Source organism: Anomaloglossus baeobatrachus, chromosome 4 (assembly GCF_048569485.1).
Source record: "Anomaloglossus baeobatrachus isolate aAnoBae1 chromosome 4, aAnoBae1.hap1, whole genome shotgun sequence".
In the NCBI taxonomy this organism is placed as follows: domain Eukaryota; kingdom Metazoa; phylum Chordata; class Amphibia; order Anura; family Aromobatidae; genus Anomaloglossus; species Anomaloglossus baeobatrachus.
The window spans coordinates 658,955,374-658,981,971 of record NC_134356.1 but is presented as its reverse complement, the minus strand read 5'-3'; the positions used below and the strand labels follow the sequence as shown (position 1 = coordinate 658,981,971).

Here is a 26,598-nt window from a genome sequence, read left to right as displayed (position 1 = left end):
ACACCCCTGTGCTTCCTCCACACCCCTGTGTATACTCCACACCCCTGTGCACCCTCCACACCCCTGTGCACCCTCCACACCCCTGTGTATCCTCCACACCCCTGTGTATCCTCCCGACCCCTGTACATCCTCCACACCCCTGTGCTTCATCCACACCCCTGTGCTTCATCCACACCCCTGTGCTTCCTCCACACCCCTGTGCTTCCTCCACACCCCTGTGTATCCTCCACACCCCTGTGCTTCCTCCACACCCCCGTGCTTCCTCCACACCCCTGTGTATCTTCCACACCCCTGTGCTTCCTCCACACCCCTGTGCACCCTCCACACCCCTGTGCTTCCTCCACACCCCTGTGCTTCCTCCACACCCCTGTGCAGCCTCCACACCCCTGTGCTTCCTCCACACCCCTGTGCTTCCTCCACACCCCTGTGTATACTCCACACCCCTGTGCACCCTCCACACCCCTGTGCACCCTCCACACCCCTGTGTATCCTCCACACCCCTGTGTATCCTCCCGACCCCTGTACATCCTCCACACCCCTGTGCTTCATCCACACCCCTGTGCTTCATCCACACCCCTGTGCTTCCTCCACACCCCTGTGCTTCCTCCACACCCCTGTGTATCCTCCACACCCCTGTGCTTCCTCCACACCCCCGTGCTTCCTCCACACCCCTGTGTATCTTCCACACCCCTGTGCTTCCTCCACACCCCCGTGCTTCCGCCACACCCCTGTACATCCTCCACAGCCCTGTGCTTCCTCCACACCCCTGTGTATCCTCCACACCCCTGTGCTTCCTCCACACCCCTGTGTATCCTCCACACCCCTGTGCTTCATCCACACCCCTGTGCTTCATCCACACCCCTGTGCTTCCTCCACACCCCTGTGCTTCCTCCACACCCCTGTGTATCCTCCACACCCCTGTGCTTCCTCCACACCCCTGTGCTTCCTCCACACCCCTGTGCTTCCTCCACACCCCTGTGCTTCCTCCAGATCCATGTGCGTTCCCCACACCCTTGTGCGCCCTCCAGACCCCTATGCGTCCTCTGGACCCCTGTACATCCTCCACACCCCTATGCGTCCTCTGGACCCCTGTACATCCTCCACACCCCTGTGCTTCCTCCACACCCCTGTGCTTCCTCCACACCCCTGTGCACCCTCCACACCCCTGTGCTTCCTCCACACCCCTGTGCTTCCTCCACACCCCTGTGCTTCCTCCACACCCCTGTGCACCCTCCACACCCCTGTGCTTCCTCCACACCCCTGTGCACCCTCCACACCCCTGTGCACCCTCCACACCCCTGTGCACCCTCCACACCCCTGTGTATCCTCCACACCCCTGTGTATCCTCCCGACCCCTGTGCTTCCTCCACACCCCTGTGCACCCTCCACACCCCTGTGCTTCCTCCACACCCCTGTGCTTCCTCCACACCCCTGTGCTTCCGTCACACCCCTGTGCACCCTCCACACCCCTGTGCACCCTCCACACCCCTGTGCTTCCTCCACACCCCTGTGCTTCCTCCACACCCCTGTGCACCCTCCACACCCCTGTGCACCCTCCACACCCCTGTGCTTCCTCCAGATCCATGTGCGTTCCCCACACCCTTGTGCACCCTCCAGACCCCTTTGCTTCCTCTGGACCCCTTGTGTCTTCCACACTCCTGTGCTTCCTCCACACCCCTGTGCTTCCTCCACACCCCTGTGCTTCCGTCACACCCCTGTGCACCCTCCACACCCCTGTGCACCCTCCACACCCCTGTGCTTCCTCCACACCCCTGTGCTTCCTCCACACCCCTGTGCACCCTCCACACCCCTGTGCTTCCTCCACACCCCTGTGCACCCTCCACACCCCTGTGCACCCTCCACACCCCTGTGCTTCCTCCAGATCCATGTGCGTTCCCCACACCCTTGTGCACCCTCCAGACCCCTTTGCTTCCTCTGGACCCCTTGTGTCTTCCACACTCCTGTGCTTCCTCCAGACTCGTGTGTCCACTTCTGGCAGTGGCATATCTCCCAGAGAACACAGGATGGGCTGCTGGCATTGAACCGGCCGGATCCTTCTCCTTCTCCCAGTAGGCCGCCGTACACATTTGACTGAAACCCTCTGGTTCTGCCACCTTTGGTGTAATGTATATGGCGGCCTCTATAGCATACATCATAGTGTGTGGGGCAGTGGATCCAATTTGACCTTTTGGGCCCCATGATTTCTGTGTATGCCCCTGGGGGTGTGGTGCTATTTTTGGAAGAAAAGCCGTCGTATTTTTGAAAAGTTTGTGAAAAGTCTTGAAAAAATCCGTTAAGTTTTACTTCTGGAACTTTCCAAATGATGATTGCTCATTAAATACCACCCATTACTGTGGATAATGTGCTCATCCCTCATGTCGCGCAGGATCATTACGTGGTTCTCCTGTGTCCCACCGAAATGGATCTGCCGGTGAGAAGAGTCTTACAGATTCCCCTGTGGTCGCAGCGCGTCATCTACCTGCAGGGCTCGGCACTGAAGGATCAGGATCTCATGAGGGCCAAGTACGTCCTATAGTAAATATCCGGGCGGAGCATCCTGCCCCCGGGGGAGAACTCCGAATCTTCCGGCACATTTACCTAATTGCCGGAGATTAATAATCAGTCTCACCGGGAGACGTCTCAGTATTGGCACATTGCACATTTTTGATGATTCATTCCTTAATCGTTGTATCAGTCGCACCCCAGATTCACCGGTACAGAGTTCCAAATCCTCAGCACACATGTAGATATATATGATAGATTCTGTCTCCATCAAATAAGGGCAGTATAGGAGCTTGCTATGTACAATGCGACCCTGATTGACCCTATAAACCTCTCCCACCAACTCCTGTGACCGGAAAGGCTTTTCCTAATCCTGATTCCTTTAGTCACCTGTAGGGCCACATAGAGGGTCAACAAACAGATTGGTAGTACATACACCGGCTAGCAAGAGTTAATCTCTGCTAGTCTGCTTGTGAGTCTTCTTTGATCACATGTTGTGGGTGAGCCAATCACATCTTCCCCTCCTATTTATGCTGGCTAGATCCTTCCTTCTATACCAGCTATAGCTTTTCTATACTGGTCTGGTAAGGTGCTGTGAGTCAGACTAACTGGTGATTGTGGTACTGTGTGGAGTTAAGCTTTGTTGTCCCTTTGTTGCTACCTTCCTGCACTTGCTTTTCACCAGAGTATCTAATTGTTGGTTCCTGTGTGTTTGCCATGTGTCAGAGCTTTGGATTTTCCCTGCTACCTTAATCTGTGTTTCCATGTTGCTGTGTGTGCTTGCAAAGATAACCTTTGTTCCCCCTTTTGTTGCTACCTTCCTGCTCTTGCTTTTCTCCAGAGTATCTAATTGTTGGTTCCTGTGTGTTTGCCATGTGTCAGCAGAGCTTTGGTTTTTCCCTGCTACCTTAATCTGTGTTTCCATGTTGCTGTATGTGGTTGCGGAGATAACCTTTCTTGCCCTTTTGTTGCTACCTTCCGGCTCTTGCCTTTCTCCTGAGTCTCTTATTGTTTGTTCCTATGTGTTTACAGTGTGTCATGGTTTTGTTTTTTCCCTTGTCTTAATCTGTGTTTCCATCTCACTTCTGCCCCTTCCTTCCCTGAAGAGATGGGCGAATCAGATTAGTTCTGGTGAGGAGCATAGCCAGGCACGGGACTCAGACATCTCCACTTATAGGGGTAACCCTCAGGTTAGGGGTAGCCTAGTATCCCCTAGCGTGAGGGACAGAATAGGAGTCCCCTGTCCGTTGCTTTCCTACAGTTATTTTATGACATAAACGCCGCTGACAGGTTCATTTTACTAATAAAACTGTATTCAGCAAGCTCTGGAGCTCCCCCTAGTGGTGACTGCAATCAAGAAAAATTTTAAAGGACGCAAGGAAGTTTGGAGCTCTGTACCAAAAAACTCTTAACGCTAAGGTTTTTAGTTTATAAAGGGCACTGGTAATAATCCATGTTTGCCTACTTGTAGAGTAAAAGCCTGTTTCATCTTATCAGCACTCATCAGTGCAATATAAAGTACTCCGATCACCATGAGAAATTACCCAGTTTCTAGCGCTGTTTCCTAATCCTCATAAGCTAAGTCATCAATAACCAACAACTAACACTCTCCCCTTTGTTCTTGTTCCTCTCCTCTTTCCCTGCTTCTCTCCACCATTTTTTTCTCTACCTATCACACTTTTATAGAATTGATGACGCCGAAGCCTGCTTCATTCTCAGCAACCGCTTTGAAACTGACCGCATCGCAGCTGTACGTCCCAGGGGGATTGGGGACAATTACTGCTGTATGCTTAATATAGGGACTTGTGACTACTAATCACCCCGATGACACGGACGAAGATACGAGCCAGGGAAGTGTAATGTGTCCATTATAGAGGCAGAGAAGTAAAACCTCTAAAAAATAGTACCATGAGTATAGTTACATTCAATATGTGCACAGATTTACATATTCATTTACATAGGGGCAGTATTATAGTAGATATATTCTTGTACATAGGGGGCAGTATTATAGTAGTTATATTCTTGTACATAGGGGCAGTATTATAGTAGATATATTCTTGTACATAGGGGCAGCATTATAGTAGTTATATTCTTGTACATAGGAGCAGTATTATAGTAGATATATTCTTGTATATAGGGGCCATATTATAGTAGATATATTCTTGTACATAGGGGCAGTATTACAATAGTTATATTCTTGTATATAGGAGGCAGTATTATAGTAGTTATATTCTTGTATATAGGAGCAGTATTATAGTAGTTATATTCTTGTATATAGAGGGCAGTATTATAGTAGTTATATTCTTGTACATAGGGGGCAGTATTATAGTAATTATATTCTTGTACATAGGGGGCAGTATTATAGTAGTTATATTCTTGTACATAGGAGCAGTATTATAGTAGTTATATTCTTGTACATAGGGACAGTATTATAGTAGTTATATTCTTGTACATAGGGGCAGTATTATAGTAGTTATATTCCCTGTACATAGGGCGCCGTATTATAGTAGTTATATTCTTGTACATAGGGGTAGTATTATAGTAGTTATATTCCCTGTACATAGGGGGCAGTATTATAGTAGTTATATTCTTGTACATAGGGGCAGTATTATAGTAGTTATATTCTTGTATATAGGGGCCGTATTATAGTAGATATATTCTTGTATATAGGGAGCAGTATTATAGTAGTTATATTCTTGTACATAGGGGTAGTATTATAGTAGTTATATTCTTGTACATAGAGGGCAGTATTATAGTAGTTATATTCTTGTACATAGGGGTAGTATTATAGTAGTTATATTCTTGTATATAGGGGCCATATTATAGTAGATATATTCTTGTATATAGGGGGCAGTATTATAGTAGTTATATTCTTGTACATAGGGGGCAGTATTATGGTAGTTATATTCTTGTACATAGGGGCAGTATTATAGTAGTTATATTCTTGTATATAGGGAGCAGTATTATAGTAGTTATATTCTTGTACATAGAGGGCAGTATTATAGTAGTTATATTCTTGTATATAGGGAGCAGTATTATAGTAGTTATATTCTTGTACATAGAGGGCAGTATTATAGTAGTTATATTATTGTACATAAGGGGCAGTATTATAGTAGTTATATTATTGTACATAGGAGCAGTATTATAGTAGTTATATTCTTGTATATAGGGGCAGTATTATAGTAGTTATATTCTTGTACATAGGAGCAGTATTATAGTAGTTATATTCTTGTACATAGGAGCAGTATTATAGTAGTTATATTCTTGTACATAGGAGCAGTATTATAGTAGTTATATTCTTGTACATAAGGGGCAGTATTATAGTAGTTATATTATTGTACATAGGAGCAGTATTATAGTAGTTATATTCTTGTATATAGGGGCAGTATTATAGTAGTTATATTCTTGTACATAGGAGCAGTATTATAGTAGTTATATTCTTGTACATAGGAGCAGTATTATAGTAGTTATATTCTTGTATATGGGGGCCGTATTATAGTAGTTATATTCTTGTACATAGGGGCAGTATTATAGTAGTTATATTCTTGTATATAGGGGCCGTATTATAGTAGATATATTCTTGTATATAGCGGGCAGTATTATAGTAGTTATACTCTTGTACATAGGGGCAGTATTATAGTAGTTATATTCTTGTATATAGGGGCCGTATTATAGTAGATATATTCGTGTATATAGGGAGCAGTATTATAGTAGTTATATTCTTGTACATAGGGGTAGTATTATAGTCTTTATATTCTTGTACATAGAGGGCAGTATTATAGTAGTTATATTCTTGTACATAGAGGACAGTATTATAGTAGTTATATTCTTGTACATAGGGAGCAGTATTATAGTAGTTATATTCTTGTATATAGGGGCCATATTATAGTAGATATATTCTACATATTCTTGTATATAGGGGGCAGTATTATAGTATTTATCTTCCTGTACATAGGGGGCAGTATTATAGTAGTTATCTTCCTGTACATAGGGGGCAGTATTATAGTAGTTATATTCCTGTACATAGGGGGCAGTATTATAGTAGTTATCTTCCTGTACATAGGGGGCAGTATTATAGTAGTTATATTCCTGTACATAGGGGGCAGTATTATAGTATACCAGATAGGGGCAGTGTTATAGTAGTTTTTCTGATTCTTGTGTATCCAGCAAATGGTTGAAATTGGCTCGAAAATCCAGACTATTTTCCTTTGTAGTGTATGACCCTACAGGGGACAATAACAAGCACAGTAAAGAGTCGACAACTAAAGTGGATCTGTTATCTGTGCTCCCTCCTGAGTGTTGATGGGGAGGACACATTTTTCGTGCTGTAATAATGTGATATTAGTAATAATGGACGAGGTTCTGTGTTAGGAGGGTAGAGATCACTCAGTGATACCAATAGAGTGCAATGTTCTCTCTGCTCCCCAGGATCACCAGACCATTCTCCGAGCCTGGGCCGTAAAAGATTTCGCCCCTAATTGCCCTCTTTACGTCCAGATACTGAAGCCGGAAAACAAGTTTCATATCAAATTTGCAGGTAATGAATCAGACAAGACGGTTATTACGTCTCTAGTGCATTTATGTAATGATTTTATGCGCAGCAGTGACGGCGATAGTTATTACATAAGCCACACGTTGTTTGTCACATCGAACATTAGGTTTCAATGGGAATATTGTCAGTTTATTAAATAATAATAAAAAAAGCAATTTAACCGATGAAGAAAAAAAAAAAAAAAAGGTAAAGAAAAAACTGCAGTACTGCCAATGGCCAGTAGGTGTGATATTCAAAAGAGTGTCATCGTCCCGCTTGCTCTGGAGGACCTGTCGTCTTTTTCGCATTGCTGGTTGATTTAAAACGCCACTCCAGGGTTTTGTTTTTTTTTTCTGTGCTGGAGTGGCGCTTGAAATTTAAGTCCCCTGTCTTAGGCTATGTGCGCACGTCGCGTAAAAACATGCAGTTACGCTGCGCTTTGTAGCGCAGCGTAACTGCATGCGTCCTGCGTCCCCTGCACAGTCTATGGAGACTGTGCAGGGGCCGTGCGCACGTGGCGTTTAAGAGCGCAGCGCTTCGGCTACTGCCGAAGCGCTGCGCAAAAAGAAGTGACATGTCACTTCTTTCCTGCGCTTTGCCGGCAGCTCCTGCTCTGTCTATGGCAGGAGCTGCAGGCAGAGCGCATGGAATCGGCGCTCACTACGGACATTTCTGCAGCGATCTAAAGCGCACATGTGCTCTTCAGATCACTGCAGAAATTTCTGCAGGGCTTGTACGCAACGTGCGCACATAGCCTTATACTCACCTGATACTGTCTTCATACTTTTTTGGTGCCGATCCGGTCCCGTGACGCCATCTTGTGTATGTAGCTTCTGACCTGCCGGAAGTCAGACGTTATGTCACAAGGTCTCAATGTAACTTTACGAGAGCCAGAGTGAGGCCAGAGCGAGATCTGAACGAGGGCAGAATGAGGCCAGAGGGAGGGCAGAATGAGGCCAGAGGGAGGGCAGAATGAGGCCAGAGGGAGGGCAGAATGAGGCCAGAGGGAGGGCAGAACGAGGCCAGAGGGAGGGCAGAACGAGGCCAGAGGGAGGGCAGAATGAGGCCAGAGGGAGGGCAGAATGAGGCCAGAGGGAGGGCAGAATGAGGCCAGAGGGAGGGCAGAATGAGGCCAGAGGGAGGGCAGAATGAGGCCAGAGGGAGGGCAGAATGAGGCCAGAGGGAGGGCAGAATGAGGCCAGAGGGAGGGCAGAATGAGGCCAGAGGGAGGGTAGAATGAGGCCAGAGGGAGGGCAGAATGAGGCCAGAGCGAGGGCAGAATGAGGCCAGAGGGAGGGCAGAATGAGGCCAGAGGGAGGGCAGAATGAGGCCAGAGGGAGGGCAGAATGAGGCCAGAGCGAGGGCAGAATGAGGCCAGAGGGAGGGCAGAATGAGGTCAGAGCGAGGGCAGAATGAGGCCAGAGGGAGAGCAGAATGAGGCCAGAGGGAGGGCAGAATGAGGCCAGAGCGAGGGCAGAATGAGGCCAGAGGGAGAGCAGAATGAGGCCAGAGGGAGAGCAGAATGAGGCCAGAGGGAGGGCAGAATGAGGCCAGAGCGAGGGCAGAATGAGGCCAGAGGGAGGGCAGAATGAGGCCAGAGGGAGGGCAGAATGAGGCCAGAGGGAGGGCAGAATGAGGCCAGAGGGAGGGCAGAATGAGGCCAGAGCGAGGGCAGAATGAGGCCAGAGGGAGGGCAGAATGAGGTCAGAGCGAGGGCAGAATGAGGCCAGAGGGAGAGCAGAATGAGGCCAGAGGGAGGGCAGAATGAGGCCAGAGCGAGGGCAGAATGAGGCCAGAGGGAGAGCAGAATGAGGCCAGAGGGAGAGCAGAATGAGGCCAGAGGGAGGGCAGAATGAGGCCAGAGCGAGGGCAGAATGAGGCCAGAGCGAGGGCACAAGGCCATCAAGAGACTGGAATGAGGCTCCCATAGACTTGTATTGATTTGTGATCATAAGGGTGCTTTACACGCTGCGACATCGCTAACGATATATCGTCGTGGTCACGGTGTTCGTGACGAACATCCGGCGCCATTAGCAACATCGCAGCGTGTGACTAAAAGGAGCGACGATCAACGATCTCAAAAACGTCAAAAATCGTTGATTGTTGACACGTCGCTCCTTTTCATAATATCGTTGGTGGTGCATGCCGCTGGTTGTTCATCGTTCCTGCGGCACCACACATCGCTATGTGTGACACCGCAGGAGTGACGGACATCTCCTTACCTGCCTCCACCGGCAATGAGGAAGAAAGGATGTGGGCGGGGTGTTACGGCCGCTAATTTCCGCCCCTCCTCTGCTATTGGGTGGCCGCTTAGTGACGTCACAGTGACGCCAAACGCACCTCCCCCTTGAAGGAGGGATTATTTGGTGTCTCCAGCGACATCGCTGCACAGGTATGTGTGTGTGACGCTGCCATAGCGATATTGTTCGCTACGGCAGCGATCACCACATATTGCAAGAACGACGGGGGCGGGTGCTATCGCTCACGACATCGCAAGCAATCGCTAGCGATGTCGTAGCGTGTAAAGCACCCTTTAGTGTTCTCCTTGAAACACTGGTAATGGTTCCTTTTTTCTCCTGCGGGGGCAGTACAGGCTTACTGGATCCTTCCTGATGGATTCCCTCACAGATCCATCCTTATTCGGCACCACTCTGGTCCCCTGGCTCCATCTTGTGCTTATAATTTTTGAGTGACAGGAAATCAGAAGTTGTGTCACAAAGTCTCAATGTAATTCTATGAGAGGCAAAACAGGGCCAGAATGAGGCCAGAATTAGGCCAGAGCGAAGCCAGAATAAGGCCAAAGCGAGGTCAGAGTTAGGCCAAAGCAAGGTCAAAATTAGGCCAAAGCGAGGTCAGAATTAGGCCAGAGCGAAGCCAGAATAAGGCCAGAGCGAAGCCAGAATAAGGCCAAAGCGAGGTCAGAATTAGGCCAGAGCGAAGCCAGAATGAGGCCAGAGCGAAGCCAGAATAAGGCCAAAGCAAGGTCAGAATTAGGCCAGAGCGAAGCCAGAATGAGGCCAGAGCGAAGCCAGAATGAGGCCAGAGCGAAACCAGAATAAGGCCAAAGCGAGGTCAGAATTAGGCCAGAGCGAAGCCAGAATAAGGCCAAAGCGAGGTCAGAATTAGGCCAAAGCGAGGTCAGAATTAGGCCAGAGCGAAGCCAGAATGAGGCCAGAACGAGGCCAGAATAAGGCCAAAGCGAGGCAAGAATTAGGCCAGAGCGAGGTCAGAATGTCTATTGATCTGTGGTCTTGGGGCTCTCCATGAAACACTGGTAAATGGTAGTGGTGTAGTTCCTCGTTTCTCCTGCGGGGGCAGTGCAGGATTACTGGACACTTCCTATGAGATTCCCTCACTGATCAAAGCTGATCGCTGGGTACAATATGGCTGACTCTGTTATAATGTATATTTTTTACTTTTCCTTTATTTCTGATTTTTTTTCCTCTTTTTTTAGATCATGTGGTCTGTGAAGAAGAATTTAAGTATGCCATGTTGGCGCTCAACTGTGTTTGCCCAGCAACCTCCACCCTCATTACACTACTGATACACACCTCTAGGGGGCAGTAAGTGACAGAATCATCTTTTTTTTTTGTTTCATTGGAGTGTCCATTGTTTCCTTTACCATAGGACAGGAGGTGGGGTGTATGATACTGGGGAGGAGGCTTGCTTCAGCAGAAACCTCCCCCTATGCCTCAACTGTAATGACGACCAATCAAAACTAAAGATGTTCCTATACTATACCTGAGAGTTATCTCTCCTAATCTATTACCAAGTGTTTTCTCTATGAGAGTTCCGGGTAGGACAGGATGGGGCTCTTTGAGGACAGGACTTGGTACAGTTGGGTCACCAAATATATGGCTAAAAATGGGATTTATATTGTAATCATCGTTTTAATGATTTATTTTTTTTCATAAATCAAATGTACAAGTGAAGATAAACAACTTTGTACTATGTCTCATCAGAGAAATCTGCTTCTTTCACTCAATTTATGGGTAAAATTTGTATCAGCGAAAATAGATATCCTCATTATTGAGCTAAAAGATGGCAGTTGGTGCCTGAGCACCAACTGCCATGTCAGTAATGGTGTAACGCTTACTGCCGGAGACAGTAAAATGGTGAATTGAAGTGGACCCACTGGACCATGGGGGGGACCCAGGCTTACCCTTTAGTGGGAGGGGTTTGACTAAGTGTCCATCTGGAGGCAGACACCAGGTGTCACTCCCAGAGCAGGGACCAGGACTATAGCACCTGACCCCCAGGACAGGGACAGACACAGATGGAGTCTCTAGTGTAGACAGGGACCACAAGGATAGCTAAGGCAGACGGCACGAGCAGGTCAGACAGGCAGAGTCACTAGCAAGGCAGGGACCACCACGGTGGCTGAGGCAGATGGCATGTCCAGGACGGACAGGCCAGTCATTAGAGTCAACAAGGCAGGACGGACAGGTAGCAGGTACCAAGAGGACGGACAGGGCCAGGTACCAGGTGCCAACAGGACAGAACGGGCTGGAGCCAGGTACAGGCAGGACAGGACAGACAGGATCAGGTACCAACAGGGCAGGACAGGCTGGGACCAGGTACAGGCAGGACAGACAGGATCAGGTACCAACAGGGCAGGATGGACTAGAACCAAGTACAGGCAGGATAGGACGGACTGGAGCCAGGTACAGGCAGGATAGGACTGACAAGGGTGACCTGACAACTTGCTGGCTAGGGTACAGAAGACTAACTCACTAAAAAAAGCCGTTGATCAGGCACCTCCCCTAGTGGGAGTGTGCCTTAAGTACCTAGTGCTTCTCAGTGATAGGCGGAGAGGCACTTCTTGGGAGTGACGCGCTGGCCCCATTAAAAGAAAGGCAGTGATGTGCGCGCATACCCTAGGCGCACTCCCAGAGGACCTGTGCCGCGCGCACCGTCCCTGGAAGGGGGAAGCAGGACGCACCCACGTGGAGCGCCGTGGGGACGCCAGGTAGTGTGGAGAGAGGCAACCCTGCGGGCAGAAGAGCAAGGGGCACAGGAACACCAGTGCTACAAATGGGAATATCTGTACGCACTGAAGACAGATTTTACCCCAGAATTGAGAATTTTAAGAATGAATGCTCAGTCCCTGGGAGAGAAAGAAGCAGATTTTTTTAACTTTTATGTGAATTATTAATTTCTGCAGATAAAAAATTAAATGATGATTACAGTTTTTTTCTGTTAATTCATTACATCTAATTGTCTTTTTAAGGGCAATTACTACGGATTCGTTCCGCCAACGCCCAAGCCCCTGGCAAGCCCTCTCCAGGTACCAAGATGGACCTCTGGTCTTAATATTATTTACTCATGCCTTCAGTAACATTTTGGGAACAGGAATCTGATCTTAGTTTCTCAAGACTTGAAAACATTTCACCCCTTTGGCTCTTGTTCCTGGCAACCCTGGTGAACGTCTGCTGATATTGCCATAGTATTATATGGTGGCTTTCATGACAGGCTCATAACGGGGAGTCACGAGCAGGGTACCCCTGTCTATGAAGCCCAAATGCCCTAATCGACTTTGTAATAGAGAGTAGTTGGATTTCTGTTTGGAGATATTATTTGGGAACTGTATATTGGTATAATTTGAGCAATATATGGCGGTACATTGTGTGGCAGTTTGTTTGGCAACACTTTTAAGAAACTATGGAAGAAATATTTGCCCCAAATACTCTTAAATAAGTTATCTAGGGCACATTATAAAAGTACAATATTAACGGGCACTAGTGTAAAGTACCATAGATGGAATAATCCAGTTTCCAGATGAGTTTTCGGGTTACAAAAGTTGAGAACACTAGTCATAAGTATGTATTTTATATGTTACCTAGTCTAAAAGCCACCGTTCTCCTGAATCCGGCATTGTTTCTCCTGTGTCTCTGCACCTCTCCTTTCCAGAGATATGGCCCCTTCTTTCCTGAATATATAAATGTTGTCTTGTTCCAAGTGGGTGGGGCGTCTTCTTCAAGACCTCACCCACTTGGCTAACAAGATTAGATTTATATAAAGGAAAGAGTGGGCCATATCTCAGGAACAGAAAGGAGCAAGAACAAAAGTAAGACATCCCCAGATTCAGGAGAACAGAGACTTTTACACCAGGTTAAAAAATAAACAATTTATAGTGACAGGTTTTTTTTTTTTTTAATCATCAAAATTAGATCAGTGGGGGGGGGGTCTGACCACCAATCTGCTGATTATAGAGGCCCGTTACTTCTCCAGGGACTTAACAGCTTTCCCTTCATTCCCCCATTAGAGACAATCCCACTTCACCTGATCAATGGCAAAGAAACTACAGCCGATGTTCTGCCAATGAAATCTACCACATACGACTAAGCGAGAGCAAATTTTTTGGAGAATTTGAGGGGAAAAGCTTCACATATTCCTCTTTCCACGCTCATAAAAAGTAAGTTGTCTGCAAACGTTTACAACATTGTCTTATTCTGCCACACGGGAGATATTCACAAACTGACTGACATGGCAGCGTATGGTTCTGTTCAGATGACAGATTCTGACACTCTGTTTGAAAAATTCTCTGGTGTCAGGCAAACTTGGGCATCGACCTGCTGTCTGCTGATTCATAGGCATACTAGCTAGGGTTAATCTCGGGTAGTCTGCTTGCTAGTCCCCTTTGATCACATGTTGTGCGGAAGGCAATCACATCTGCTCCCCTCCTATTTATGCTGGCTGAATTCTTCCACCTATGCCAGCTATAGTTTATCTCAGTTGGTTTGTGAGGTGCAGTATTCCAGACTATCTGGTGGAAGTAGTGCTTACTGCTTTGTGCAGTTGTGGAGTTTACCCCTGTTGTCTTGCCCAATTCTTCTTTGGTCGGAGGGGGGTTAGGATCAGATTAGGTGAAGTGATTTCAGCACATGTTGATCTGCTGACGTTCACCTGCTGGAATAGTTTTTGCTCCGATTTCCTCAGGATTCTCATAATGCTCTCCCGGACACTTGCCTTTCTATTTTTTCTGTCAGCAGCCACGGATCCCCCATTTTCTCTGAATGCTCTTATGTGTACATTGGCCTCCACTATCCCGATACGCCAGCTCCACCATTCACCAGTGACATCTAAGGCTTGACTTCCTGTGTTTATTTTTTGTCTTGAGTGGAGTGGAAGGACACCATACTGGGGGAAAAAGTGCACTGGGGCCATCATACATTTTGCGGAAGGGGAGGCCCTATAGAGGTTTCATGTGTCGATATCATATTGTTTGGGGGTGCTGTAGGGGCATTCTGTGTGTGCTTCACACTTGGAGGCATCATTGTGTGGCAGCCTGTGATATCCATACATAATGCCCGTTTAGTGCGGGCATCATGTATGATTATCACACTGTGCAGGGCCACTGTGGGCAATAAATGGAGGGCACTGTAGGGGATTTATATGTGAACATAATACTGTGAGGGGGTCATCCGACTATGTGCAGACCTTTGTGAAGGCATTATATATTTTGGAGGCCACTGTGGGGTTGAATATTGTATATTTAGGTGGCATATTTCTGTTTCAGCATCATAATCTGTGTGTGGGGCATCATGGGGAACACACTGTGGGAGCGATGTGGGAGGGCACTGGGGGGCATCATTATGTGGGGGGCTTCATGTATGGTATTATACCATATGATGGGGTTTATACTGTGTTTGCGGTTATCATGTGTGTGGACACTGTAGGTACATGATGTGTGTGGGGGGGGGGGGGGTCATCACACTATGTGGAGGGCATTATATTTTGTGGGGGCACGTTGGGGCTGAAATTGTGTATTTAAAGGGCATATTTTTCATTGGGCATCATAATGTGTGTATCATGGGCAACACACTGTGGAGGCAATGTGGGAGGGCGCTGAAGGGATCATTATGTGGGGGGCATCATGTATGGTATTGTATGAGGAGCACTGTGAGGGGTTTATACTATATTTGGGGGTATCGTGTGTGTGGACAATGTAGGGACATCATGTGGGGGAGGGGTTATCAAACTTCATGGAGGGCTCTATGAGGACATTATATTTTTGAGGGGGCACTATGGGGGTGAAATTGCATATTTAGAGGACATATCTCTATTCGGGCATCATAATTCGGGCAATGTGGGAGGATCTGAGGGGCATAATATTATATAGGAACGGCTCTGAGGGCACCCTACTGTGTGAGAGGGGCACTCAGGGGGCATCATTTTGTATATGTGTCTCGGGGTCATCTATGGAAATCCTAAGGGGATTCACATGGCGCCCTATTTCTATGGGGGCGCACAAAAAGGACTGGGTGGAGTTGGGTGTGTTTCGAGGTTGGGATGTCTGGGTAATACTACAGTACATGTTTCCCGCCATCAAGTAGAGCCCATTTGCCACAAACACTGTAAACGCCTCTAGACGGAGGATCCTTTTACGATGGCAGATAAATTGCTCATAATGAGTCCTGACTGACAACATAGCGAGTCGTGTAGACTTGGAACGCTTGCACTTAGGGGTGGGCGAACCGGAACGGTAAACTTCGGGGTTTGTGCTGGAAGCCTGGTGCCCAAGCCTTCACTTTTCAAAAAAGTCTGTGTCCGAGTTTGGGTGCTGATCATATGTTAATAAAGTTTGTTGAAAGGCTGCAATGCAACCAATCAACATGCTTTTTGACATGTTGAAGATGACTGTACGCTGCTGTGAACAAAATAAATAAATAAAAAAAAAGGTGTGGGGTTAAGCAGGCAGCTGGGGGCTGGTATTATCAGGGCGGGAAGGCCCATTTTATTTGACCCTTCCCAGACTAAAAATATCAGCCTGCAACAGACCAAGAAGTGCCACATCCATTAGTTAGGCCTGTTTCACACGTCAGTATTTTGCATCAGTGTGTCATCAGTATTTGGATGCCAAAAGCAAGAGTGTCTTCAAAACATAGAACAGGTGTCAGTCTTTCAATTATAGTTCTTCTCAGTAAGTTCCACTCCTGGTTTTGGCATCCAAACACTAATGACACACTGACGAAACACTGATGCAAAATACAGACGTGTGGAAGAGGCCTTACGCAAACACTGGCACTTTACCCAATTGCCCTGGTGTGATGGCAATTAGGGTAATACTTTTGTGGTTGATTTCAGCTATGAATTTGCAGCTGGCATCAAGCCCAGGGGTTAGTAATGGAGAGGTGGCAATCAGACACCCCCATTACTAACCTGGCAAGTGTTAATTTAAAACATACACATACACAAACAGGTAAAAAATAATTTATTTGAATAAAGACCCACGTTCCCTCATTCACCAATGTATTAATAAAAAATAAATCCTCGAAGTTCTGACGTAATCCAATGGTGTAATGTCACACAACAACCATCGAATCCTATGGAGCCTCGTTCTTAGAACAAGGTTCTATAGGGTCAATCCCGGTCAGCCACAGAGCCGAAATTTCTCATGCTCGTCCCCAAAAAGCCTCTCCACACACTTCTATGTCTCCATACAGCCCCCATACATAATATTATGTAAGCATACAGCCCCCACACAAAATTATGCTCCCCCACAGTACCCTTGCACAGTATTATGTCCCCACACCGCCCCCTTACACAGTATTATGCCCATAGGCAGCCACTCCACACAGAATGATATTCCCACAAAGCCCCATTACACTTTATTATATCATCACACAGCTCCCTTACACAGAATTATGCCCCCCACACAGCCCCCTTACACAGTATTATATCCCTACACAGACCCCCTTACATAGCATTATGTCCCGACACAGCCCCCCTATACTGTATTATGTCCTCACACAGCCCCCTTACACAGTATTATATTCCCACACAGACCCCTACACAGTTTTATGTTCCCACATAGCCTCCTTATACTATATTATGTCCCCACACAGCCCCCTTATACTATACTATGTCCCCACACAGCACTCTAATACTATATTATGTCCCCACACAGCCCTCTAATACTGTATTATGTCCCCACACAGCCCTCTAATACTATATTATGTCCCCACACAGCCCCCTTATACTAGATCATGTCCCCACATAGCCCTCTGATATTATATTATGTCCCCACACAACCCCCTTATACTATATTATGATCCCACACAGCCCCCTTATACTATATTATGTCCCCACACAGCCCTCTAATACTATATTATGTCCCCACACAACCTCCTTATACTATATTATGTCCCCACACAACCCCCTTATACTATATTATGTCCCCACACAGCCCTCTAATACTATATTATGTCCCCACACAACCCCCTTATACTATATTATGTTCCCACACAGCCCCTTACACAGTATAATATCTCCACACAGACTCTTTACACAGTATTATGTCCACACACAGCCCTCTTATACTATATTATGTCCCCACACAGCCTCATTACATAGTATTATATCCCTACACAGACCCCTTACACAGTATTATGTCCCCACACAGCCCCCTTATACTATGTCCCACAAAGCCCCTTACACTGTATTATGTTCCCACAGTTGTTCACAATGTACTGTCAATTTTTAAAAAAGGATAATGTATATAAATCTCACCCCGTCCCCCGCTGCTCCCGTCTTCGCTGTGTACTGAGGCACAGCTGGCGCAATGTAGTGACATCATGGTGCCCGCATTAACTCAATGATGGAGGAGGGAGCTGATGGCTTACTGTTCCATCATTTTTCTCATCAATATCTGTATCCAGAGAATGCAGATATCGGTGAAAGTGAGATACTGGGCCGGGGGCGGCCGCGTGGTGAGAGACGCCAGTGCAATGCAATCCAGACGCCCCCTTTAAATAGCTCTTTACCATTTCCTCTTTATTTTTGTTACATACCACGTCTCTATATATAAATGCGCAGTTTTTTCGTTGACGTGAGACAAACTTTATATATAAACGACTGAACAGTTGTTCTTTTATAAAGCACAAAAGCTCAGTGAGGGTTGGACACCAGGCACCGCGATAAAGCATTAAAGGCAGAGCCACCTACTCACCGGAAACGAGCGCCGCGCTAACGGGAGTCTTCCCATAATTTCACAATACAATACCCAGTACATTTTCTTCTCCTGCTTATTTTAACATGCAAATAAAGTGCACTTATTCACCCGCTGCTTTTTGTTTTAATTATGATTTGCAGCCTGCGGGGATCGTTTATAATGTTCAGAACAGGGAAAATCGTGTGCCGAAAACCTAGCAAAGCCCAAGTAGAGGTTCTCACAATGCTTTCCGCACCCTTCACCCGCTTTATCTCTATTGCACAAATCATTTTAATATAAGATCCTAAAACTAATTCAGAATTTATTTTTCTTCATGGGTGACTGGCCGGATTTATAGCTTTGGGGGACTCCGATACTCCTCAACCCTTTACTGTTTTGTCATTTTATAAAGTTAATGCGGAAACGATTTCACATCTCCCACTGATTTTGAGATTGTCCTTTCCCATATGCAGTTGAAACAAGAAGTTTACATACACAACATGTATATGTCCCCATCCAGGGCCCCTCCTGGTATGTATGTCCCCTCCTGGTATGTATGTCCCCTTCCTGGACCCATCCTGGTATATACGTCTCATTCCTGGTATATATGTCCCCTTCCTGCACCCATCCTGGTATATATGTCTCATTCCTGGTATATATGTCCCCTCCTGGTATGTATGTCCCCTCCTGGTATGTATGTCCCCTTCCTGAACCCATCCTGGTATTTATGTCTCATTCCTGGTATATATGTCCCCTTCCTGGACCCATCCTGATATATACGTCTCGTTCCTGGTATTTATGTCCCCCTCCTGGTATGTATGTCCCCTCCTGGTATGTATGTCCCCTTCCTGGACCCATCCTGGTATATATGTCTCATTCCTGGTATATATGTCCCCTTCCTGCACCCATCCTGGTATATATGTCTCATTCCTGGTATATATGTCCCCTTCCTGGACCCATCCTGATATATACGTCTCGTTCCTGGTATTTATGTCCCCCTCCTGGTATATATGTCCCCTCCTGGTATGTATGTTCCCTTCTTGGACCCATCCTGGTATATATGTCTCGTTCCTGGTATATATGTCCCCTCTTGGTATATATGTCCCCTTCCTGGACCCATCCTGGTATATATGTCTCATTCCTGGTATATATGTCCCCTCCTGGTATGTATGTCCCCTCCTGGTATGTATGTCCCCTTCCTGGACCCATCCTGGTATTTATGTCTCATTCCTGGTATATATGTCCCCTTCCTGGACCCATCCTGGTATATACGTCTCGTTCCTGGTATTTATGTCCCCCTCCTGGTATATATGTCCCCTCCTGGTATGTATGTCCCCTTCTTGGACCCATCCTGGTATATATGTCTCGTTCCTGGTATATATGTCCCCTCTTGGTATATATGTCCCCTTCCTGGACCCATCCTGGTATATATGTCTCATTCCTGGTATATATGTCCTCTCCTGGTATGTATGTCCCCTCCTGGTATGTATGTCCCCTTCCTGGACCCATCCTGGTATTTATGTCTCATTCCTGGTATATATGTCCCCTTCCTGGACCCATCCTGGTATATACGTCTCGTTCCTGGTATTTATGTCCCCCTCCTGGTATATATGTTCCTCCTGGTATGTATGTCCCCTTCCTGGACCCATCATGGTATATATGTCTCGTTCCTGGTATATATGTCCCCTCCTGGTATGTATGTCCCCTTCTGGTATGTATGTCCCCTTCCTGGACCCATCCTGGTATTTATGTCTCATTCCTGGTGTGAGGCAAATCCCGGGATATGAAGATGAATTATGACTCCAGTCATAATCCCTCATCACTCCCTGGCAGTGCCCCCTCCCTTCTTGTTCTCAGTGTTCCACTTACACCTCCATGGCCATGTCCTGTGATATGGAGATGAGGTGGTGTGGGAACAATGGACACAGGATGACTCCCTGCCGTCACCCTGTAACAAGAGTTGTATCTCATTAGCAAGGCTATGGAACTAGCCAGACAGAACGACTCCAGTAAAAAATGGTTCATATCTCGCAAGCCATATTTCCGATAAATATGGCAACCATAAAAATGGTGTCTCTGCATGCGGACGATGCTGGCACACCCTTTTTATGGGAGCAGGACATTGGGAAATGCCCCAGGCGTGATATCAGCCAATGGGGAACTGGCAGACAGGTCATGAGTCCCCTCGTTCTGTAGCTAAATTCATAACTGTCACAATGAGAGCATTGGCGTCCGCCTACGACGCTCCCAGGCAAAGTTATGGCCCATATTCCATGTTGTGGATTGTCCATAACTCAAGCCAGGGGTGGAGCAGTGCTCCCTCTGAGGTCACTAAGGTAGGAGGGGACCTGGATTTGCCCAGGTTGATAACCCTACTTCGGCCATTTTCCAGTGTTCTTTTCGCTGGGGGCACGTGTAGGAAACATCTGTGGGAAGGATCCTAGAAACCTGGGTACAGCGCCCCCCTGTGGCCAGACGCAACAAGGTAACTGCTGGAACTGTGTATACCTGTTTGTAAACCATGCTTTATCTGTAACTGTACTCTGACATATGTATATTCTGTAGATTCCCTATTGTATATATTGTAGTTTCTAGTGTGCTTTAGGCTGATTAAATTATATAATTAATCTTGGGCTGTTCTGTTATCTCGATCTTGAATCCCACGTCTGTGTGTTCGGCTAATAGTTACCGTGAAGCGGTTGGTGGCAGCGAGTTGTGCCAAGGATTATTGTGGGGAGGCCAGTGAGATTCGGGAAGATATTATATATTCCGCCCGCGGAGGTCGGGGGAATATATACCCTACTCTCACCGGGGACCCTTCAATAATCGGCATAAGTAGTATAGCGGCCTCCTTGCTTATTGTCGGGCAATTCCATAATTGGCCTGACTATAAGAGGGGCGCTAGAGAGCGCGTCACGTGCTCTGTCTGTCGGTCGGGAGGTATAAAGGAGGGGTGACTCCTGCTTGTTACCCCCCGATCGTGACGTACTGGTAGCCAGCGCGGGGGATTTCTGAGTGACCCCCCCGGTGGTTTGTGACATATTGGTGGCATAGCGGTGGGATCGAGATAATAGTGTGTGTGAGTGTGAGACCCATACTCCCAGACACTAAAGACTGCCTGCAGCAGCTGTGGCTGCTGGGGTCTTCAGACTAGCTCAACACTAGAGTGTCAGAGTGCAGATACTGTAAGGTGTGTGGAGGCATCAGGTGTCAGTTCTGTGTCAGTGACCAAAAGTCTGCAAGAATGGCTGATGGCACCAGGAGCAGAGCTATGCAACTGGCCAATGCTAAGGCAGGAGCCGAAGAGAGGGAGGACGGTGCTGTGGACAGCAATGAGGAGGTTGCCCACGAGTCCTCCAGGAGCTCGACGCCAGAAAACCGTTCTGCCGAGGACATTGCGCAACCTGGCACTGCTGGACAAGATGAGGAGGAGCTCACCCAAGGTTCCTCAACGAGCCAGATGCCAGCCCTCCGCTCTGAAAGGGACAGTGAATCGCCTAGCTCTGCAGCGTGCCGCAGATCACCACGTGCCATTCCACCGAGCCTGGGAGGCTCGGATAGCCTTCTTCAAATGGCTATGGCCCTTCTCCAGGCTGGAGACCAGAAGGGCTACAAGGAACTCCTGGCAGAGCGCAGGGCAGAGCGGCAGGCAGCGCGTGACGCTGAGGCTGCGGAGCGGCACGCAGAGCGTGAGGCTGCGGAGCGAGAGCGGCAGGCAGCGCGTGAAGAGCGAGAGCGACAGGCAGACCGTGACTACCAGCTGCAGCTAGCTCAGCTCCGGCCCTCATCAGCCACATGTGACCTTCGAGACACCAAACTTCCAAAGGTCCGTGTTGAGGACTTCCCAGTGCTGGAGAAGGATGGAGACTTGGACTCTTTCTTGACTGCTTTTGAACGGACTTGCTTGCAGCACCATCTGGACAAGGACCAGTGGGCCAAATACCTGACCCCCCGTTTAAGGGGTAAGGCCCTGGATATCCTTGGGGACTTGCCTGCTGAGGCAGATCAGGGCTACGACACCATCAAGCGGGCCCTGATCCAACAGTACAACCTCACTCCAGAGTCCTACCGCAAGAAGTTCCGGAGCCTACAGAAGGGACCAAAGGACTCCTGGGCTGACCACAGGCGGGCACTTGCCCGAGCTGCCGACCACTGGACCCAAGGCCTGCAGCTTTCCACCGGACCGGAGATCCTGGACTTGTTCATCACGGAGCAACTCTTGTGGAACTGCCCTGAGGATCTCCGCCAGTTCATCCGAGACCAGAAGCCAAAGGGGTCCACGGCTACAGCTGCCCTTGCCGATGACTACACCAACAACCGGGCCCCTGAGGCCAGGAGAGCGGCCACCAGCAGCACCTGGAGAGGGGGTAAGATGAATTCTGCGACTGCCCCACCTGCCCCTAGACTGCAGGGGGTGTCCCCCTCAACTCCCCTCTCCAGGCCCGTGGCGGAACCAAGACGGTGCCACCAGTGCAACCTACCTGGACACTTCAAGGCCATGTGCCCTCAGCGTCCCAAGGCCCCGGCTCCGTCCCCGTCCCAAGGGCCGCCCAAGGTGTATTGTGTGGGTGGGGGTGGTGGTAGGTCCCTGGACAGCTTCCAACCTGTCACCGTCGGCCGGTCTGTGACCATGGGACTGCGAGACAGCGCCTCGGAGGTGACTCTGGTGCGGCCTGAGATGGTGTCCCCCCAAGACTTGATCCCTGGAAAAACCCTCGCTGTCTCCGGGATTGGAGGCATTGACCCGGCGCTGCCTGTTGCTGACATTTATGTGGACTGGGGCGCAGGGCGAGGGGTGAGGGAGGTGGGGGTAACTGATCGGATCCCTGCAAACGTGCTACTTGGGACAGATTTGGGGCAGATAACCTCCCAGTTTGGGCCCCCCCCAAGGGCTGAACCTTCAGCCAGTACTGACATGACTCCTGACAATGTTAATGTGTTATCTATGAATGATGTAAGGGAGGAGGGAGTGAACTCTGATATTTCTGCTTGCATAGACACCATAGACACACACGCAGCTGCAGCTGTGACAGGAGGGGAGGGGGTCAGAGAAAGGTGTGACAATGCCTCTACAAGTAACCAGCCTGTGAGCTGGGATCTGTTGCCCTCTGCAGGGATAAGCAGAGAGCAGGGTGCTGCAGGGGGAGGACCAGTGTGTGGGGTGGGGGCTACCACAGCAAATGTGGGGTCCCCAGAGATTTCACAGCGGGGTTCTGTTGCTGCAGGAGGGGAACAGGCAGGTGAGATTGGGGCCGGTCCAGGAGCGGAAGTGCTCCCAGGTAAGATCTCGGTGCATGGTTCCCCCACAACCGGGGTGTCAGGAAGCCAGGTAGGTCTGCCTGAACCGGCGACTTGGTCAGGAACGGAGGAGGAGCAGGCACGACCCACGGTCGCAGCGGCTGTGGCCGCTGTCACCCGCAGTGGGAGTGCTGGAAGCCAAGGGGCCTCCCGGAGGTCCGATAGCTCTTCCCCTTCTGACCAAGTGGCAGCCGAGTCAGGTGGAGGCCAGGACACAGGTCCCGGGGTACTGACCGAAGATGTGACAGTCTCGTCGATTCTGGCCACATCTAGTCAGGGGTTTCAGGCAGCGTTAGAAGCTGACGACAGCCTGAAAGCTCTAAAGGAGCAGGCGGCACAGCCTCCCTCGGACTCGGACCCGGAGCGAGTGGTCTGGGACCAAGGACGGCTGTACCGGGCCACGGTCCAGCAGGGTTCACCGGAGGCGTGGCCCAGGGACCGACAGTTGGTGGTACCCTATCCGTTCCGGACGGAGTTGTTGCGGATCGCACATGAGATTCCGATGGCCGGACACCTAGGGATCGCTAAGACCAAGGCCAGGTTAAACCAGCATTTCTACTGGCCAAAAATGGGGGCCGATGTGGCTGCCTACTGCCGTTCGTGTGAAACCTGTCAGAGAGTGGGGAAGGCGGGGCCACGCCCCAAAGCCCCACTGGTATCTCTGCCAATCATCGATGAGCCTTTCAGGAGGGTGGCTGTGGATCTGGTCGGCCCGCTGGCCATCCCCAGCAGCTCCGGGAAACGCTTCATACTGACGGTAGTGGACTATGCCACCCGGTACCCAGAAGCAGTGGCCTTGTCGTCCATTCGGGCTGACAAGGTGGCCACCGCATTGCTGGAGATTTTCTCCCGAGTGGGTTTTCCCCAGGAAATGCTCACTGACCGGGGGACCCAATTCATGTCCCAGCTGATGGAGGCCCTCTGTAAGCAAGTCCAGGTGCGACATCTGGTGGCCAGCCCGTACCATCCACAGACTAATGGCCTGTGCGAGCGGTTCAATGGCACCTTAAAGCAGATGCTTAAGATGTTGGTCGACTCCCATGGGCGTGACTGGGAGCGGTATCTCCCACACCTGTTATTTGCTTACCGGGAGGTTCCACAGGCCTCAACAGGATTCTCACCGTTTGAGCTCCTGTACGGGCGACGTGTGCGGGGCCCCCTGGCTCTGGTGAAAGAGGCTTGGGAAGGGGATTTGGCCACCCCTGGAGTGTCGGTTATCGAGTATGTCATGCGCTTCCGGGACAAAATGCAGGCCTTGACGCAACTGGTACACGACAATATGGCTCAAGCCCAGGTCGATCAGAAGCGTTGGTACGACCAGAACGCTTGTGAGAGGACCTACCAAGTGGGTCAAAAGGTGTGGGTACTGGTCCCCGTACCACAGGACAAGCTTCAGGCAGCCTGGGAAGGCCCATACCTCGTGTACCAGCAGCTCAACCCTGTGACGTACCTGGTCACCCTGGACCCTGCCCGTGGAAGGCGGAAGCCCTTCCATGTGAACATGATGAAGGCACATCATGAGCGGGAGGCATGTGCGCTCCCCGTGTGCAACCTGCCCGAGGAGGGAGAAGCGGAAACCCTCTTGGATATGCTAGCCCAGGTTAGGGCAGGCGGATCCATTGAGGATGTGGAGGTTGGCCACCAGCTCTTGGAGGACCAACGGTCCCAGCTGTGGGCCACCCTCCTCCCCTTCCGGGGGTTGTTTACCAACCAGCCCGGAAGGACTGACTTGGCTGTCCATCACGTGGACACTGGGGATCATCCCCCGATCCGGCGTTCAGCATATCGGGTCTCCCTGGAGGTGCAGCAACACATGCGCCAGGAGATTGACGAGATGCTGAAGCTGGGGGTGATCCAGGCATCCAACAGCGCTTGGGCCTCGCCTGTAGTCCTCGTCCCTAAGAAGGACCGAACCACTCGGTTCTGCGTGGACTACAGGGGGCTCAATGCGGTCACGGTCGCCGATGCGTACCCAATGCCACGCATCGATGACCTGCTCGATCAGTTGGCCGGGGCTCAGTACCTGACCATCATGGATCTGAGCCGGGGATACTGGCAGATCCCCCTGACTCGCAAGGCCAGGGAACGCTCTGCCTTTATTACCCCATTTGGACTATACGAGTCCACGGTGATGCCATTCGGGATGAGGAATGCCCCTGCCACTTTCCAGCGGATGGTCAACACCCTGCTCAAGGGACTTGAAGGGTACGCGGCCGCGTACCTAGATGACATTGCCGTCTTCAGTCCCACCTGGGAGGACCACCTAGAGCATCTAGCACAGGTGCTCAGGCGGATCCACCGGGCAGGTTTGACCATCAAGCCGGGAAAGTGTCAGCTGGCCATGAGCGAGGTCCAGTACCTCGGTCACCGGGTAGGTGGGAGAACACTGAAGCCCGAGCCTGAGAAAGTGGAAGCCATCGCATCCTGGCCCACCCCCAGGACCAAGAAGCAGGTGATGTCCTTCTTGGGGACCGCTGGGTACTATAGGAGGTTTGTTCCATGCTATAGTAGCCTGGCAAAGCCCTTGACGGACCTCACCAAGAAGAAGCTGCCCTCTGCAGTCGATTGGACAATGGACTGCGAGACAGCCTTCCGGGCCCTAAAGGACGCCCTGTCCAGCCCGCCCGTGCTACAGGCAGCCGACTTCACGCGGCCGTTTGTAGTACAGACCGACGCCAGTGACTTCGGCCTCGGTGCGGTGCTCAGCCAGGTGGACTCTGCGAGCCAAGAGCACCCAGTCTTGTACCTGAGCAGGAAGCTGTTACCAAGGGAAGTTGCCTATTCCACGATGGAGAAGGAGTGCCTGGCCATAGTGTGGGCCCTGCAGCGTCTGCAACCCTATCTATACGGGCGCCACTTCATCGTGGAGACGGACCACAATCCCCTCAGCTGGTTGCACACCGTCTCTGGGACGAATGGGCGATTGTTGCGATGGAGCCTTGCGCTCCAGCAATACAACTTCACCATTCGCCACAAAAGGGGCCGTGACCACGGTAACGCAGACGGGCTGTCCCGACAAGGAGAGGTCGCGGACGGGCGCACGGGGGAACACCGGAGTGTGCTGCCCCCTAGCGCCCTCAAAAGGGGGGAGGTGTGAGGCAAATCCCGGGATATGAAGATGAATTATGACTCCAGTCATAATCCCTCATCACTCCCTGGCAGTGCCCCCTCCCTTCTTGTTCTCAGTGTTCCACTTACACCTCCATGGCCATGTCCTGTGATATGGAGATGAGGTGGTGTGGGAACAATGGACACAGGATGACTCCCTGCCGTCACCCTGTAACAAGAGTTGTATCTCATTAGCAAGGCTATGGAACTAGCCAGACAGAACGAC

General features: G+C 49.6%; 1 protein-coding gene across 3 annotated transcripts in view; it reads left to right on the top strand.

Annotated features, from left to right (window-relative positions):
• LOC142304286 (potassium channel subfamily T member 2-like) overlaps positions 1-26,598 on the top strand; it is a 266,854-nt gene that overhangs the window by 158,045 nt on the left and 82,211 nt on the right. For 2 of the 3 annotated variants that reach the window (XM_075346517.1, XM_075346518.1), the window contains exons 12-17: positions 2,387-2,523; positions 4,189-4,252; positions 6,931-7,039; positions 10,488-10,596; positions 12,264-12,320; positions 13,299-13,448. In XM_075346517.1, the coding sequence (XP_075202632.1) occupies positions 2,387-2,523; positions 4,189-4,252; positions 6,931-7,039; positions 10,488-10,596; positions 12,264-12,320; positions 13,299-13,448 (626 nt within the window). The remainder of the gene's footprint in view (positions 1-2,386; positions 2,524-4,188; positions 4,253-6,930; positions 7,040-10,487; positions 10,597-12,263; positions 12,321-13,298; positions 13,449-26,598) is intronic. The other variant, XM_075346519.1, reaches the window with a different exon arrangement.